General features: G+C 35.7%; 2 protein-coding genes across 2 annotated transcripts in view; both read right to left on the reverse strand.

Annotated features, from left to right (window-relative positions):
* Positions 1-3,582: 3,582 nt before the first annotated feature.
* LOC107733548 (cytosolic phospholipase A2 zeta-like) lies at positions 3,583-12,466 on the reverse strand. The gene is made up of 20 exons (XM_016545215.1): positions 12,383-12,466; positions 11,656-11,728; positions 11,339-11,475; positions 10,689-10,820; positions 10,484-10,524; positions 10,297-10,339; positions 10,124-10,178; positions 9,699-9,847; positions 9,469-9,582; positions 9,353-9,387; positions 8,995-9,133; positions 8,464-8,600; positions 8,112-8,334; positions 7,890-8,007; positions 7,557-7,694; positions 7,347-7,454; positions 5,121-5,300; positions 4,842-5,011; positions 4,573-4,759; positions 3,583-4,203 (listed from the first exon to the last, which is right to left on the reverse strand). The coding sequence occupies exons 1-20, from the start codon at positions 12,389-12,391 to the stop codon at positions 3,965-3,967; spliced, it is 2,427 nt and encodes an 808-aa protein (XP_016400701.1). The 5' UTR covers positions 12,392-12,466; the 3' UTR covers positions 3,583-3,964.
* A 1,303-nt stretch (positions 12,467-13,769) lies between these two features.
* LOC107733547 (cytosolic phospholipase A2 zeta-like) overlaps positions 13,770-16,044 on the reverse strand; it is a 10,126-nt gene continuing 7,851 nt past the window's right edge. Inside the window, exons 19-22 of the mRNA XM_016545213.1 lie at positions 15,494-15,673; positions 15,106-15,275; positions 14,827-15,013; positions 13,770-14,288 (exon numbers count right to left, since the gene is read on the reverse strand). Of these exons, the coding sequence (XP_016400699.1) occupies positions 13,984-14,288; positions 14,827-15,013; positions 15,106-15,275; positions 15,494-15,673 (842 nt within the window). The 3' untranslated portion in view covers positions 13,770-13,983. The remainder of the gene's footprint in view (positions 14,289-14,826; positions 15,014-15,105; positions 15,276-15,493; positions 15,674-16,044) is intronic.

Below are 16,044 nucleotides of genomic sequence, written 5' to 3' on the forward strand. Positions count from 1 at the left end.
ATTTAGAAATAGACAGGCCTGTAGTGCTCCTTATACTCACCAGGTGGAGCCAGAAACCCCTGTGATGCAGAGCACTTAGGCCTCCAAATGTGCCAGTCATCGCTCACTGAAAATGGAGTGTTTTTTTGTGTTTGTTTAACAAATATTTCCAAGTCAGTTTTTTTTTCATGGAAACCTGAACTTGCCCTGCTAAAGATTCTAACACTGTATGTGTAAAATATACTGTACAGTCATACAAATGTTGTGAGATTTATCAAATGAAAGAAGCATATACAAGTTTTTACTTAAGAAAATATGTACATCTATTAATTATTTTAATACGTGTAAGTAGGTTTAGCTGCATATAGCTTGCAGTAGCTTATACTGAAATATAATGTTAGATGAATATCAATAAAATACCACAATCCTTTGTAATCTGTTCTTTTTAATGTATCAAAACTCTTACCATCAGCAGTCCATTAGAGGAGTATGGTTCAGGATTCTCAGAGCTTGAAAAAGAAAAGGAATGGATAAAGTGACAGATTAGTTCAAACTGATGTAATGGTGATGATTTTTTTTAATAAGGAGGAAGAGGACAATTACTAAATAATGTGCACTACATGGTTAATAACACCACCATTATTGTTTTCAATTGATAATATTTTCACTCACCTCAGGTTATTTTAAACTCCACCCACAGCTCACTCTTTTTCTGGAAAATAAGTACATCATAATCAGACTGATGGATAGGATCACACCAGTCAACATTTGTAATGCTTGACCTTCTACCTGATCATCTAAAATGAAGCATTTTGTTTGCTTTTGTCCAGGTGTGAGGTTATTGATGTCGAATAGGATGGTGGAGAAGTAGTCATCTTTCGTTAACTTGTCAGCATCAAATATGTGGAATTCCAGAATGTTCTGAGGAGACGAGAACAAAGTGGCGAGTTTATTTTAGCTCAAAAGCTCTCACTTTCTCTATACACTGGTTTGCAAAATAGAATTTTGACCATCTCCACCTTTTTCCTATGCCCTATGCTTTGCATGAATTATGTGCATAACTTCTGTTAAACTGTTAACAATCAGCGAATTACTGCACTGTGAATGCAGTAATAAGCTATTTTTAAAAACTGGGTACAATGAAGTGTCATTATTCTATTCATTCATTACTTTTTACCAGGGCAATGGAACAAATTTAGCCATTGGCCGACAATTTAGCAAGTTTCTTGGGATATTTTGGGGATCAAAGTTAGATTACATAATTATACTAATTACTCGTATAGAATTACTTTGCTGTTATTCCAGCATTTCACTGTTAGTGACATCACCAGCATGTCGTTCATCACTTGTTATTCAAGAACAATGTGGGTGGAGAATCACTTCATGCTGTCAGCTGAGATTGAAAGGGCAAGGCACAGTGGCAACAAAACCTTTCAGTCATGAAAACGTCTCGGGTTACTTATGTAACCATGGTTCCCTGAGAGGGAACGAGTGTCAGAGTTTTCTCGCAACTGTCTGAGCAGATTTGCTCACCTTGACTCCACTGTGAACTCTGAAATGAAACGTTTCATTCCTTTTTGGTGCATTACTGTTTTTCACAGTCTTGGTGCGATGGCAGTATTATGTGTTTGTGTGCCTTTGCTGAATTTGATTTACTGCATACTACAGACTTCATCTAAGGTTCCAGTACGGCATGAACTCTTTCTGTGAAACACAATGAAATTAAACTGGTTTAGACAGACGTAGCAGTATTTTCATCTGAATTTGTAACAGCAACATGTGAAGATGTAAATTGGCATGGAACATGTGAATTCAAGTGAACTCTCCAGGCTATACTAAAATGTAAACATCTTTGAAAATAACTAAATAAATTGATTTGATATATTTCACTGTATTGTTTTTCATATAAATTGCATTCATTAACATAAGAAAAAAAAGTGTTAAATTTAACTTAAAGTGTTTTGCTCTTGCTTTTTTAAATCACAAATTCTCAAATTGATTCAGAAATTAAACTAAAAAAATTATCTGTTTTATAAAGTGTCCAAATAAATTGCCAAACGCAACTATTTTCTTCTTTCCAAAAAGGAGCTCAATAGGTTAACACATTAAGTACAAAAAAGAGAAAGATTTATTACCCAAGAACTTGCTTTCCTGAATCCTGATTGGGAATCCCTGTCATAACGGATCCTTGATCAAGCTCCTAAGGCTTGTTCACAAAGCTGCTATTTGTGGTTTTAAACTAAAATAGCAATGCTACAAAACAAGTAGGTTAATAGTCAAGTATCTGTGAGCTAAGGTACCTTCAGCATTGTTGTTTTCTCCTCAGCAGGCCTACAGTGAAATCTCAAAAAGATAAAAAGAAGATCTCACTAGTCAAAGTGAAATATGATACAGAAAGCCTGAGAGACTTGTTTATCTCCAGCCCTTTGCACCCTGATAAAATATTTGATGGTGTTTTGTGTTTAAAGTGTTTAGGGTGGAATCAAAAATTCTCCTCCCTCTGTTTGCAATCATCCTCCATCTCTATATTAATATATTGATGTTATTATATGTGTGTGTGTGTGTGCGTGCGTGCGTGCGTGTGTGTGTGTTTTCGGCGGAGAAACTTCTAAAATCTTCTTTGGATTTCGAGATCATTCAACTCCCTATCATTAAACTCCACAAGAATGCTCTCAAGAATGTTTTCAGTAGTGTGGTTTGTTTGTATAGTCGATTTGTTCATGCCCTTGCAAAGCCTGCTTTTAATCCAGGGAAGATTTTAGAGTGCTATACTGAAACTAGTTATGTCATAGACGTGAAGTGCATAGATATGGCACACCCCAAGGACACTCTATAGGGGAACAATAGGGAATAAGCTTCAGTTTAAGTAAATGAGTCACATTGGCCCGAATTACCTGCTATATATTTTATGTGTGGAACACCACTCATAATATGTGTGTCTACTACCTGATCACAGAGAAACACAGCAAAAAAAAGGGTGCATTATCGTCTCTCAATTTAAATGAGTCATATTGGCCAGAAGAGACTGCCATGTATTGGAATACAAAGTCTGTGCTTAATTAGCTAATCAGAAATAATTTTGCACACTAGTGATGTCTGCAAATAAATGCCAAAGCAGTGGTCTTAACCTACTAATACTGTTTTTGTTGTTAAAAATTGCTGCCTAAACATAAAAATAAAAAAAAACTAGTGCCAACATTACAACCAACAAAGTTACAAAAACCAAGTTTATTGCACTTTTTTGAACACTTTTAATTTAGTTACTGATGAAGAACAGCAAGTTGAAATGACAAAAATGATTGTGACAAGTTAAATGGACAGAAACAAAGATGCTGTTTTAAAAAAGTAGTGATTGTCAACTTTTAAAAAGAAATAATGTGAAGCCAATATTGATTAGTATATTATAGCAAACTTGTTAATTTAATAATATGATAAAATTATTGTTATATATTAAATATGTTAATGTAGAAGAATATTATTTTAATTTAAATTGTATTTTGATCAAATAAATGCAGTTTTGGTGAGCATAAGTGACTTCAAAAATGACAAAAAAGCACCAAGAAAGTTGCAATATATGTATGGAAAAGAACAAGATGTGCCATTATTTACGGAAAACCTTCTCATAGCTCTCAAATATGATGTATTTTTGCAAATAAGGAGCATCAAAGTTGCTATGATGAAATGACCAATGATGCCACACTTGGAAAATGGCAAGTATGGCATCATTTGGACTACTGTAATGGACTTTTTATGATGCTGTATATCATGTTTTGAGCTTGGCAGTCCCTGGTCACCCTCACTTTTATTGTTAAGAATAGATTATTGCATTAACCCTCTCTGATTTACAGAAAAAAAGGAAATGACACAGTTTTGGAACAATATGAGGGTGATGAATGATGACATTTCTGGGTGAAGTCAAATATATACAAAAATCACTCTCCAGTTGCTCCTGCTGTCAGCTTTAACTTCTCATCTCAATATCAAATCAGAATTTTGACGCCTTTGTAGCAGGAATTCTCTCCATGTTTCTCTTAAGCGCTTTGTTCAGTGTGCTTAAAATGACATCTTTGTTGTTCAGAATGTTGTAGGTGGTGAGGTTGCTCAGCTTCTGGAAATCCTCAGGGTGATACGTAAGGTTGTGAGTGGCGAATGGACAGAACATACTAGTGAAGTCAATATCAAAATCTCCTTCCTTCATCTCTGCCTTACCCTCTCTCTTCACTCCTGCCACACAAACACACACAATTAGTTCATAAAAATACACTTTGTAATCTATTATCTTCATGCAAAGGTTGAATCTCTATCTAAGATTCTTAAAGGAATAGTTCAACCAAAAATGAAAATCATTTGCCATCATTCATCCACACTTATTATGTCATTCAAAATCTGTATGACTTTCTTTCTTCTGCAGATCACAGAAGATGAAAGTGCCTCAGTGTTTTTTGTTCATACAATGAAAGTCAATAGGGATCTACTTGACTATAATTGCATGGACAAAGCAGTTAGAATATTTTTCAAATTATCTACTTTTTGGTGAGTAGATGATGCTAGAATTTAAATTTTGGGGTGAACTATCCCTTTAATAACACTCACCAGGAGACTTGAACTGCTTGAATGAGATATTGACCAAGGGAAAGTGAATCACTATGGGAGCATCTGGATTCTCTTTATCTTCAAACACATAAATTTCCCTAATCGGCTCGGACTCCAACGTTTTGTAGTCAATCTTTGGAAATGGAATCTTGCGATCAGTGCAGTACTCCTGAGTTTGCTTTATGACCTATAGACAAATACAGAAAAAACAAAATTACATTTCATCCCATTCTCCTCATAATCTGCCATGTCTTTGTGGTCTCCCTCACCTTGAAGTGGTCCGGGTCCCAAGCGTAGTTCAGAGACAGAATGACGTCTGCGCGTCTGTTAGAGCGTAACACAGGAGGGAATCCTGACTTCAGGACAAAAGCAGTGTCCACTAGGCCAAGTGTGGCGTCTGCTGGTGTCAGGGAGTTTGGGAAGGCGTCTGGATGTGTGTCTGCAGAAAGTCCACTTTATAATTTACCATTTCCAAGTTTGATCAAACTGAATCAAAAGGGGAATCGCACTAATTAGGCTGTACTCGACAACATAAATGATGTTCTGACCTTTCCATGTGGTGAAGTCACAGTTCTCACTGTAGTTCCTGTGCAGGTGGAAGCCTCTAAGGAAGTTGAATACTTGACTGATAATGGGGCGGCTGGTCAGAAAGTTGCTCAGCTTTTTTGCCAAATTAGTCATAGGGCTGACCTGAAGTGTGTCCGACGTTGATGGTTTGTCATCTTTGTCTACAGATAAGGGAGGATAAAAATTTTTCATTGTTTGCATATATAGGTGCATCTCAATAAATTAGAATGTCGTGGAAAAGTACAAATTCAAACATAAAACAGAATATTTGCCATCACAATATTGTAATCACAGCCATCACAGCTGGTAATTACTTTTTAATTAATTTACTTTTTGGGGGGAAAAAATGTGGTAGCACTTTAGTATAGGGACCAAATCTCACTATTAACTAGTTGCTTATTAGCATGTCTATTATTAACATATTGGCTGTTTGTTAGTACTAATAAAGCACATATTCTTCATGACTATATTCTACATCCCTAATCCTACCCAATACCTAAACCTAACAACTACCTTACTAACTATTAATAAGCAGCTAATTAGGAGTTTATTGAGGCAAAATCATAGCTAATGGTTTATTAATGGAGAAAATAAAGTGTGACCAAAAATGTTCAGGAAAAACTTTAACTTGCTGATTACAATCTTAGAGTTGTTTTAGACACTTGATTGCATGTTTTATTATTTATTTATTTAATTTATTTCTACTGTCTTTGAAATATGGTTAAAGTGTAATGCCAAATGCATTGTATGGATTAAGTTAAAATTTAGTACATTTAAATTATATTAAATGTAATATCAAATAACACACCACATTTAAAATAATCAAGTACTTTACATGTGCTTGTTAGTCAACACATCAGAACAGTTGTACTTATTTAAAGCACGACAAAAGAATAAAACATGTTTTAAAATGTAAAACATTTAATTTGAGATCATTACAAATTAAGTAAAAAAGTAATTAAAGTGTACTCGCTTTAAGTACACTTAAGTGGACTTTTATTTCATTAAAGGGGTCATATGATGCGATTTCAATTTTTCCTTTCTCTTTGGAGTGTTACAAGCTCTTGGTGCATAAAGAAGATCTGTAAAGTTGCAAAGACTAAAGTCTCAAATCCAAAGAGATATTCTTTATAAAAGTTAAGAGTCAACCACGCCTACCTAAAACGGCTCGTTCTAACACGCCCCCACATGTCTACGTCACGATGTGGGAAGATTTGCATAACCCCGCCCAAATGTTCACGCAAAGAAAGAAGGCGTAACTTTTATTCTTGCTGTAGTATTGTTGCTGCCGCCATGTCGTGAAGACGCTGTGTTTCGTTGTGAAAGTGAAACTACTTTGTTTGGCCTTCCAAAAGAGGACGATATCCGCTTCGTCATGCCTAGAGCTGATCCATGCTGGTCACTGAGGGAATACATCAACTTCGCGCTGTGGATCGCCGGATCGGCTTTCAGCCCCCAGCCTCCGCTCACTCTAGCCCGCCGTGTGTTTCGTTGTGAAAGGGCCGCTGATGATTCAAACTCAAAAAGAGTTTTGAGCAGTGTAGAGTAGCGCTTGTTTGTCATTTCTCCGATCACAAATGCAGACATGGTTTTATGTTTACGCGGCGCAATGCAACACAACGCGTAAAAAGACAGTATAAGTCATTATAATCCATAATTATGTCCCCACTGGATGCAACAAATGCCTCGTTTGTAATGGGTTTTCATGTTTTTGTCTCGTCTCTGGCCGGACAGGGCATCACAGTATGGTAAGGGGCGTTAACATTTCCGTCACACGCTTGAGGTATTCGGCCAATCACAACGCACTGGATAGCTGGCCAATCAGAGCACACCTCGCTTTTCAGACCGATGAGCTTTGTAAAAATCGACGCGTTTCAGAAAGGCGGGGCATAGAGGAGAAACAATAATGTACAGTATGTGGAAAATAATGTGTTTTTTTTTTACTTTAAACCGCATAAACACATTTCATTACACCAAATACACTAAATAATGTTATTTTTAGCAACAACATATGACCCCTTTAATGTTATGTTATCTGCAAGTATAGATTTTTTTTTTTCATCTAAACCACACTGCTAGTGCATATTCAGAACAATTTAGCATACTGCTTCTTCACAAGGGTACTCAAGGGCAACCAAACTTTTGAGAAGCTGCACAGGGATTATTTGCTCAGGTGGTCTTACTCATTGTCCCTGCCTTCTTTTTACCTGTCTGATTCACTTCTTCCCCAACTTTGCTGGCCCAGGATGGAATCACTCCAGTGACAGCACTCCAAAGCTGAGTCAGACTCAGAGAGAAAACACTGCTCCATATCCCTGCAAACACAACACATTTTGAACAATATGAATACAACTGCCAGTCATTATCTATAACTTAAAATTCATTCATCAACCTTTAGAATATTTACACTTATTTACCCAATAGAGAGTAAATTCCAGATTCAGGGAGTTTTTTGATCATGTGGCCGAGGTAATATTCACTCCCAAAGTTCTGTGCAGGTATGAAGGCACCATATTTGGTAAATCCAACCTCATATGGGGTGAACTCACACCATTCTGAATGAGAAAAGAACAAAGAGAAAGATGGACAACATATCTACAGTAAATACTTCTAATTGCTCTTAATACAAAGAATTGATCTGTTAAGGAATAAGCATAATTAACTTATTAAACATAATGGACCCTTATGTTGTAGGACAGGAAGCATCAAGCAAATTAAACCAGCCAAAGTAAATTAAAATCCATTCTTACCAGTCTCTATGGTACATCCTGTCTTGCCATTCTTCATGTTGAGAGCTGTGTAGATGGGAAAAGGGTTCTGGCCCTTTGATAGTGCCATCTGCTGGTCAGATAGTGTACCCATTTCTTTCTGAGGAAGAAAATAATTTCTGAAGTTTCTGATGGAGAAATGTATTTGCATTTATTTTTGCTTAAAATGTATTTTGCCTCTGTGATATCAAGGGTGTTTAGTACCTTCCCTTGGATGAGGTATTCTATAGCCAGACCCCACATATCGACAAGAGATACTTGGTGTCCTTCTTTCTCTCTCTCTTCCATCTTCTTTTTGTAGTGCCGTAGCTGCTCAATGGAAAATATACTAAACACGCTTTTTGAAATCTCCTTTTTTACAGACTCCAAAACCACATTTAGGTCATTGTTTGACCAGTTAGCATCACCATAAAGAGAAGCCATAGTCCTATGAGACAATGAAAGAAAGTTTGATGTTTAATGACATGATCTCCAATAAAATTTGAGTTTTGAAGCAAAACCAACTGAGAACCACTATTTTAGAGTTGGACGGGCCTGTAGTGCTCCTTATACTCACCAGGTGGAGCCAGAAATCCCTGTGATGTAGCTGACTGTATCAAGAAGCTGGAGTTTCTGAAGAGCTCTTAGGCCTCCGAATGTGCCAGTCATTGCTCTGGTCCCGCCGCCAGAACACACAACAGCCACCAATGGGACCTGAACAGTCACATCAGTCTTATAAATATATATATAAGCTTCTAGTGTTGTCTGCTTCCAGTTATTTTTAGCTGTACAACCCGTTAAATTGGTTGATATTGCAAACTGGTATTTCTTATTTTAATGTATTGTTGTAATTATAAACTATTTGTATAGCAAATAGTTTTGCCGTTTCTTGCGCTTTTGTTATTTTTTTTACCTAATGTATTGGAATTCTCGCACATTCAAAGAAAATAGCATATATCTGTGATGCATAAATTAAATGATTAATAAAGAAATACATGAATTAATTAAATTACAATTATTATATAAATTAAATTAAAATTGATGGGAACAATAGGAAGTGTGTGTCTGTTGAATGTGTTTATACTCAAGTTTGTGTTTGTTTTCTTGCCTTGCTGGGTTCAGGTGCAGAGCTGAGATTCAAAGCTTTCTGAAGAGCTTGTGACACGACTTTCCGTCTTTTGACCAGAAAATTATTTTCTTCCATTGAAATATCAAAATCCAGACGCACATCCAACTTTTCATCAGAGCTTCAAAACACACACACACACACGATTATTCTGAGAGATGAAAGGAATCAGATTGAAACCAGTTGAGGAAATGTTGGTGGTTTACAGTGCTTTGTCTCATTTAACTATAATCAATTACACAGTTAAAATCATTCAGGTTTGGTTTATGGATTACATGCCAAAGCACTTTCTTTAAACTGTTCCTAAACTAATTAGAGATAAGCCATTCAAATTATTTACCGGCCCTCTGTGCTTAGTTGCAGATCCACTTCATCCTAAAAGAGTTGCAGTTATTTAGCTGTTCTTTTTGAAACATTGAAAAAATACGTCTTCCAATTGAGTTTACCAGTACCCACCTTTCCAATGGGCATGGTGAGTTTAATCTGCTGTTTGTCTGGTAATGGTTTCATAGGGACCGATGACAGAATGTCTGCAATCTTTGGATTTATCCCGTCCACTTCTTCCCCAGCCTGGACAAACAACAAACATGCAAACACATAAACAAGCATTATACACTCTCTGTTAGTGATAGACATGCTTGATAAATTGATTTGGTAAGAAATCACCAGTTTAATCAATGACACACTTTTGGTGGGATGAGACTAAACTCAGTCTCCAGGTCTCGGTTGATGTAGTAGCGAATGGTCTGTGTGCAGCTGGGGTTTTCCTCAGAGCTTGGGATCAAACAGTCTTCCTTATAAGCGCCTCGCAGTTTTAACATCATGTCCTTCTCCACTGAGGTAAACAGAGGAAAATTTCACATCATTTTGGCACTGTTCTTAATGCAGCACCATAAAAATGAACAATGTCATATTTATAAAACCTAAAACTTTTATTTTTATTGTAGAATTTTACTGTTAATTATACTAATTAATTATACAAATACAATTTTCGCAAGCTTTCAGTGGCTATTATACAGCCTCATATATATTTAAATATCCGATTGAGGTTTGTTAAAAGTAGAGATGTACGGATCTAAACCCAGAAATAACCCAGTGTTCTTCTATTTACCATTAGACCGTAGACGTTTTTCCACCTTCACATCCAGTGCACAGAATGGACCTGCCTAAAAATTAGCAGGAAAATTCAGAGTGCTACTTAGTTCAACAATGATTTCCAAAGCTGTTATGTTTTATGCGCTGCTGAAGTATGTGTAAAATATAAAGTCATAAGAATGTTCTTACCATCAGCACTCCATTAGAGAAGTATGGTTCAGGCTTCTCAGAGCTTGAAAAAGAAAACGAATGGATAAAATGACAGATTAGTTCAGACTGATGTAATAGAGATGATTTTTTCATAAAGAGGAAGAAGACAATTACTACGTGGTTAATGACACTATTATTGTTTTCGATCGTTAACATTCTCATTCACCTCACAGTCGCCTCAAACTCCACCCACAGCTCACTCTTTTTCTGGAAAAAAGTGCATGACAATCAAAAAGACGGATGGGACTAAATCTATTAGTAATGCTTTTCTTTCATACACTGATTTAAAGTAATGGACACAGAATACTTCCACTTCAAAGACTTTGTAAAAATAAAATAAAATGATCTTCATCATCAAATGATATACCTACCTTATCATCTGTAATGAAGCATTTTGTTTGCTTTTGTCCAGGTGTGAGGTTATTGATGTCGAATAGGATGGTGGAGAAGTAGTCATCTTTCGTTAACGTGTCAGCATCAAATATGTGGAATTCCAGAATGTTCTGAGGAGACAAGAACAAAGTGGTGAGTTTATTTTAGCTCAAAAGCTCTACACTAGAGGATTCAAATATAATGTCAAAATTCTGCTTTGCAAACCCATCATATCACATGTATCACAACTAAGCATTTTTACTCAAGTTCATATAGTATTAATTACTTTAGAAAAGCAAAACTACTAAATAAAATCATTCTAGAATTCTGGTTTATAATACATGGCAGCAGTTCTGATAAAGCCATTGGGGGGAATATTTTGGGGATATAGATTAAGTAATTTTTCTTATTTGTATAGAATTACTTTGCTGTTATACCAGCATTTGACTGTTATTGGCGTCACCAGCATGTCATTCATCACTTTTTATTCAAGAACAATGTGGGTGGAGAATGCTGTCAGCTGAGATTGAAAGGGCAAGGCACATTCACAACAAAATGTTTTAGTTAAGAAAACCCTAATTAATAAACGCAAGCAATAATTTCCCTCTAAAAGAGTTTTCTTGCAAGTGTCCAAAGCTGATTTGCTCACCTTGACTCCACTGTGAACTCTGAAATGAAATGTTTCATTCCAATTTGGTGCATTACTGTTTTTCACTGTCTTCGTGCGATGGCAGCAAGCGCAGGCCGAGGGTAACTTTAAGACGACGTAGCAGTCACATTTAGACACTGAGAGAGAGCAAAGTCTGAGCTACACTAAGCACTTGTTATATGAAGTATGTAGTATGCAGTAAATCAAAGTCAGCAAAGGCAAACAAACACATAATACACCCAGAACACCTGATTTGAAGGATTTTTCATCACTATTTCACCACAAGTCACAAGGTTTTTGAGAGCTGATGGACTCACAAAGGTCATACGACCGATTGAATTTTCCCCGCTGCACTGTGACACTGAGGTTCCAGTACGGCATGAACTCTTTCTGTGAAACACAATGAAATGAAACTGGTTTAGACAGACGTAGCAGTATTTTCATCTGAATTTGTAACAGCAACATATATACTTTATGTAAGCTTATATGGAATATGTGAATTCATTTCACTCATTTGAAGTGAACTCTTCAGGCTGTACTTACTACAGTATACTATCACTGAAAAGAAAATATAGTGTAGAAACATTTTTTTACTGAAATTGCTGGTAAAGTTCATAAATAAATATTAAAAAGACAGAAAGTAACATTAAATTAAAAGTGAAGTTTGAAGGGAAAAACTGAAATATTTAAAATGTACCCCAATAAACTATGCATTTCAGTGTATTGTTTTTCATAATCATGTATTCAGCAAACAATATAACATTGTTGATAATGTCGTTCATTTTTGCACTTAATTTTTCATTTAAATGTTGCAGTTTTGCATTGCTATTGTTGTTATTACAATTGCACAAAAATATTTTTTTTATTATCTTAGCAAGGCAAGCAAATTAGTCTCGTCAGAAAGAGGTTTAAATTTTACTTGAAATGTTCTACTTTTCATTCTCATCCAAATAATTTTGAGTAAACATAAAAATATTTGTTTTACAAAAGTATTCAAATGAATTGCCAAATTCATCAGAGTCAAGTATCTGTGAGCTAATGTACCTTCAGCATTGTTGTCTTCTCCTCAGCAGGCCTACAAGTGAAGTCTCAAAATCAAAAGATGAAATGAAGATCTCTCTAGTCTCACAACTGAAATATAACACAGAAAACCTGAGAGACTTGTTTATCTCCAGCCCTTCGCACCCTGATAAAATATTTGATAGTGTTTTATTGTTTAAAGTGTTGAGGGTGGGATAAAAAAATTATCCTCCCTCTGTTTGCAATCATCCTCCATCTCTATAATATAGTGTTAATATGTTGAACTTAAAAAAATAGCTAAAAATATATTTGAAAAGATAAGTTATCAAACGGCTACATGCCAACATTACATATCTTGTCTGGTGTGGACTGTGTTTGATTATAAAAACAAAAGTGACACATCCAGGCTCGACTTTAAAAAAAAAACTAAGATTTCAGTTATATTGTAAGGAATGTTGTGTGTTTATGAAAACCCTCCCATGTCCATGAATACCAGCCTAGCCTTCTTTCATTCAAATGCACTGTTAGTCATCACACTCCTTCTGATTCATGGTCTAATCTGAGAAAATTGAGCTATTATAAACATTAACGTTGCACTGTTTGTTGTTATTTGCTCATTTTGCAGATGATTATGTATGCTTATTAAATGCTTCCATATAATGTGGAAAATGTTATAAAATAAGAGTCTGATTATCTGATAATCTGCTTATTCTAGATCTAGAATAAGGCCCTATCATTCAATTCCATAAGAATGCTCTTTTTCTGAATCTATAACAGTTTCATTTACTGGCCGTTGATGTTTTCAGTAGTGTGGTTTGTTTGTATAGCTGACATTTGCTCATACCTTGCAAAGCCTGCTTTGAATACAGGGAAGACTCTAGGATCCTAGTGTTATAGTGAAACTATTTAGTGACGTCTAGATGTGCAGTGCATAGATATGGCACACCCCAACGATACTCTATAATGAAACAATAGGGAATCACAGCAAAAAACTTCAGTTTCTTTAAGTAAATGAGTCATATTGACTACAAGAACCTGCCTCATATTTGATCATAATATGTCTCTACTACTGATATTGTTAAAATACTGTTGTCATGAGTGTTTCTTTAAACAGAAAAAAAGAGTACTGTGCTTAATTAGCCAATCAGAAATGAATCATTTTGTGCACTGTTGACATCAGGTTGGCTGGCATGTCTTTGGCCAGAGGGCTAATATCTAATAATGTCTGTCTGTCAGTAAAATAAAATAAAATAGTCTTTTAATGAATTAATTAGGTTTAACTGTGTTGCCAGATAAGTGGTCTCTAACCGTTTTTGTTGAAAATAAGAATCAAAATAGTGCCAAAGTTACAACAACCAAGTGAAGTTTATTGCACTTTTTAGAACACTTTGAATTACTGATGAAGAAAATAGAGTTGAAATGACAGAAATGACTGTGACAAGTTAAATGGACAGAAACAAAGATGCTGTTTTATTATCCACTTAAAAAAAATAATGTGAAGCTAATATCGAATAGTATAGCATCACAAACAATTTTTTCATTTAATAATATTCTTGACAACTTCATTTTAAGGATGCAGGTTTTCTTCACAGTAACGGTGCTGCAGATCACTGTTCTTCAGTCTTTCATGTTTTTTGTGATCCTGGTTTTGGTGTAGACGCTGAACTGGTCTTTCCTACAACTGCCTTCTCCTTTTTGCCTTGGCTATCATAACCTGTTTGCCTTTCTCTGTTTCGGTTTAATGCTTTGTTTAGCGCATTCAAAATGACATCTTTGTTGTTTTGGATGTTGTAGGAAGTGAGGTTGATGAGCCTCTGGAAGTCCTCTGGTGTGTAAGTCAATTTGTGGGTGAGATATGGGGAGGTGCTACTGTTAAATTCAACATCAACCGCTCCCTCCTTCTGCTCCTTCTCACCCTCCCTCTTCACTCCTAAACCACACACATACACAATTTTACATGAGCATTTTTACAATGAAGTGCATTCTTGGTTATTTGAGCTGATGTACCAAACAATAGCAATATCCAATCACACTATACTGCAGTTAAGCCGTTAAAAGTGCTTTAAATGTACCAAAAGTATGGCTAAATATTGTGAAGTTTTAAATATGCTTTTAAAATATATTAAAATTAAAAACATTTTTAAACAGTAAATTTCTCAATATTACTTTTTTACTGTATTTTGATCAAAAATGGCAGCCTTGGTGAGCATTAAAGATCCCTTTTGAACAGTAGTGTATATTGTCCATTTTTATGGATAAATGTATATTTATAGTAAAAAATATAGACAAAATCTATATAAAATATAAAATATACACAATATATATTTTATATTTATGTGTATTTACACAATATAACATTAACATTTTAACCATGTTTGAGGAATATAAATACAGTCCTGCCTTAGAAGCACTGTAATCCCTATTAGGAATATGGCAGATGGGATGTAAAGAGTGATGGTATTGCTTACCAGGAGCTTTGAACTGCTTGAATGAGACATTGACCAAGGGAAAGTGAAGCACTATGGGAGCTTCCGGATTGTCTTTATCCTCAAACATGTAAACTTCCTTCAGTGGCTCTGACTCCACCTTTTTGAAATCGATCTTTGGAAATGGAATCTTCCAATCAGCACAGTATTCCTGAGATTGCTTTATGACCTATTGGACACAAACAGGCATAATTGTTTATTTTTTTAAGTTCCTGATATTTGCATTTCAATCAAAACTTATATAATCTTCCTGGTCCTCACCTTAAACTGATCTGGTTCCCAAGAGTAGTTTAGAGACAGAATAACGTCCACATGTCTGTGAGAGCGAACCAAAGGAGGAAATCCTGCATTTACGGCAAATCCAGCATCTACTAAGCTCAGCACAGGATCAGCTGGAGTCATGGTGTTAGGAAAGGCATCTGGGTGTGTGTCTGTAGACAGAGCATGAATATTATGGATGACTCCAAACACTATCAGCTATTTAGGTATAAACAGCCTTGGTTATATTTCATACAATGACAGACATCCCCAAATTACATCCACACACATGGAATAACACTAATATAATATATAGTCCATCTGAAGAATAAATATAATAAACACAGAATGCACACTTGAAATGGTCAGTGGTATAAGTAGAGTTCTAGACCTTTCCATGCGATGAAGCCTGTGTTCTCATTGTAGCTGCTGTGCAGGTTGAAGCCTCTCAGGAAGTTGTACATCTGGCTGACAATGGGGCGGCTGGTCATAAAGCCACACAGCATTTTAGCAAAGTCAGTCACAGGGCTGATCAGGTATGTGCCAAGTGCTGTTGGTTTACTATCAGTCTCTTTACAGAAGAAGACAAAAAGACAATTGCATCATGTCACTGTATAATAATTAAACACAAATGTAACTACCATTCAAAAGCTTGGGGTCGGTAAGTTTTGTTTTTTGAAAGAAGTCTGATGAGAATGTAATGCATTTATTTAATCAAAACTACAATAAAACAGTAATATTGTGAAATATTGTCACAATTTAATCTTTAACATTGTATTTGTAAATAAAAATATGTTTTTAAAGGGGTCATATGATGCGATTTCAATTTTTCCTTCCGGGGTCCAGCCGAGTCCAGCCCGGGGTCGTCACATGTGGCAACACTGTTCCAGAACAGTTCAACCCAAATATTCAGATGTGTGCAGCGCATTTTATGGAGGACTG

The sequence above is a fragment of the Sinocyclocheilus rhinocerous genome, unplaced genomic scaffold (genome assembly GCF_001515625.1).
Source record: "Sinocyclocheilus rhinocerous isolate Xijiao unplaced genomic scaffold, SAMN03320098_v1.1 scaffold2715, whole genome shotgun sequence".
In the NCBI taxonomy this organism is placed as follows: domain Eukaryota; kingdom Metazoa; phylum Chordata; class Actinopteri; order Cypriniformes; family Cyprinidae; genus Sinocyclocheilus; species Sinocyclocheilus rhinocerous.

Bases quoted from the DNA above. Each gene is read 5' to 3' on its own strand.
- LOC107733548 (XM_016545215.1), bottom strand. The intron at 11,476-11,655 runs GTGAGTCCATCA...GCTCTCTCTCAG, and splicing joins CAATCGGTCGTATGACCTTT to TGTCTAAATGTGACTGCTAC. The intron at 9,388-9,468 runs GTGGGTACTGGT...CAACTCTTTTAG, and splicing joins TCACCATGCCCATTGGAAAG to GATGAAGTGGATCTGCAACT.